Source organism: Chionomys nivalis, chromosome 20 (assembly GCF_950005125.1).
Source record: "Chionomys nivalis chromosome 20, mChiNiv1.1, whole genome shotgun sequence".
Classification (NCBI taxonomy): Eukaryota; Metazoa; Chordata; class Mammalia; order Rodentia; family Cricetidae; genus Chionomys; species Chionomys nivalis.
Window position 1 is genome coordinate 13,206,619 of NC_080105.1, and position 2,215 is coordinate 13,208,833.

Genomic DNA, 2,215 nt, shown 5'->3' on the forward strand with positions numbered 1-2,215 from the left:
GTGTAGAGTGGATACATAGTCTACTAAATCCTCATCTTCTACCGTAGTTAGGTGGCATTGATCAGTCACTTAAGTAGAATTTACTGGGAAGTCATTTTAAATTTGGCTTTGGCTTATAAAAGTGTTACCCCATTTTCCTTCTAAGGAATCCTAGCCAAAAGCTTTCAAATAACTTTTTCAAAGTCAATCATATATGAACTCAGCTACATTAAAAGGAATTTGCATGTTTATTTCTTATAGCAGGGAGTAGAAGGAACCAGGAGAATATGGTCTTCAGATAAGACAGAGCTCAGGAAGAAGACACAACTACAGAAAATGACCCTAGGCTTAAGACACAGTCACTCCTTTAAGAGTTCTGATCCTTATTGTACTAATAATATTCTTTTTGCTGTTTTCCATCTGAGATGTGATTTATAGTTTGTAATTGTTATTTTATATACAAACTATTTAATGGAAGAAAATATTTTAAATATGAATCTTAAGAGATTCAGAAACATCATGAATGCAGAATTATGGCTGCCAAAGCCTTTGTTGGAGAAATGACCCGCAGTGCCTTGCTCCTGGCTTCTCATCCCTCAGTACTTTCTCCTGGTGTCATTCTTGTTCCCAGAATTCCTTGTAACTAACACTTTATCTCATTCTCTCCTGTTTCTCACTCAAGTCATTTAGAGGCATTTTGTGAAAATGAATCCGAATTTCTGTGAGGTGGATATAGGGTCTGCACGGTGCACTTGACTTGATCAGCACTGCAAGCTTCATGAGACTTCAGTGGTGAGTCACATGGAGGGTTTCATAGCATAAATTAAGACAACGATATCATCACTACAATATTTTTATTGCAATTAAATTTTAAATGGTATGTTTGTCTAAAAGTCATTTAGCTACAGAAGTGGGTAATTTTATAGGAAAAGCAATTTGATGTCTAAGATTTTCTCAACATAATGAGATGTTGACAGCAGTCAGTCAGACAGATGTTGATAGTAGTCAGTCAGACAGATACTGTCACAGTCAGTCCTTGAAGAACTTTGTGATGATGATTCCATACTTATTGTTCTGTCACATAATTTGCATAATTTGATTGTTTTATCATGAAAGAATAAGTACATATAGAAACATTGTAGACCTTTCCCCCTAAATAGTAAAAAAAGGATCACCATGTTTGGGCACAAGCTTTGTCTCCAAATTGATACCAAATATATGCTTTAGTACTTCTTCTATTTCTTCTTCCTTCAGAGTCTTAAACTCTACCAGATCAACATTGTCCTTATAATTAAACTTTTTGTAGACAAGAGTGGTGCCCAGTAAGCCATGAACCCCTTCTTGGGTCTGCAGGGAACAAAGTGATGTATTGACCATTACAGAAGTTGGAGATGCTTGGGCACGTTCACTCATGGACTTGAAATCGTCAATCGTTCGAGGTTCAAGAGTAAAAGAGAATAATTTTCGGTGGTTATTCTTCGCAAGAATGTTAGAATCAATGAATTCTTGATTCGGAACATACTGTTGTCTTATAGTTTGGTCCAGGTACCAAGTTCCATTCTCTTCTGTCAAGTGAAAAATGGCAGGCACCTGAGGCTGATCCTTCCCAGAAATTAATTCCAGAGGCTCCCATGGTTGGTAAGAAAATGGGAATGCAGCATCCACAATATACTTTTTTCCACTAAGGGTTACCATAAGCAGGGGATGAATCATGGTTTTGCTATATCTGCAGGCTGGGAAGTTATAAATTTGTCCTCCCAACATTATGGCCTCAAATCCTATCGTGGTCAGAGCCCAGTAGAAAAGATTGTTCAACTGGAGACACCAGCCACCCCGCTTCCTCCTCACGACATGATCGAAGACGGCCTCTAAACTCAGCTCCATGGGTTCCCCGCAATGGATGTTCAAGTTCTCAAAGGGAACAGCTCGTATCTGGTGCTGAAGGATTTCAGTTAATGTTTGCAAGTCCAGTTTGTTCCTGGAGTTCTGATAACCAATTCTTTCAAAGTATGCTTCAATGTCCATGGTCCCCTAAGGCAAGGAAAACAAAACAATCAGATATTACTGTCTGTACTTGGAGTTCCTTTTATAGGTTAGTTATCTATTAAAGTTATTTAAAGGAAAGCATAAACACACAAAATTAGCTGACATATCTGTAGAAATTTTTTGTAGCCACATTCACATACATATTTCACTTAACAGTGTCAGTGAACCTGGAGGGACAGTTAGGCCATGT

General features: G+C 37.9%; 1 protein-coding gene across 1 annotated transcript; it reads right to left on the bottom strand.

The window, feature by feature from the left end:
- Positions 1–1,131: 1,131 nt before the first annotated feature.
- On the bottom strand, positions 1,132–2,004 carry LOC130862959 (arylamine N-acetyltransferase 3-like). The gene has a single exon (XM_057752801.1). The coding sequence runs from the start codon at positions 2,002–2,004 to the stop codon at positions 1,132–1,134; it is 873 nt and encodes a 290-aa protein (XP_057608784.1).
- Positions 2,005–2,215: the final 211 nt, after the last annotated feature.

Excerpts from the sequence above, each read along its gene's own strand:
- LOC130862959 (XM_057752801.1), bottom strand. The coding sequence starts at position 2,004 with ATGGACATTGAAGCATACTTTGAAAGAATTGGTTATCAGAACTCCAGG.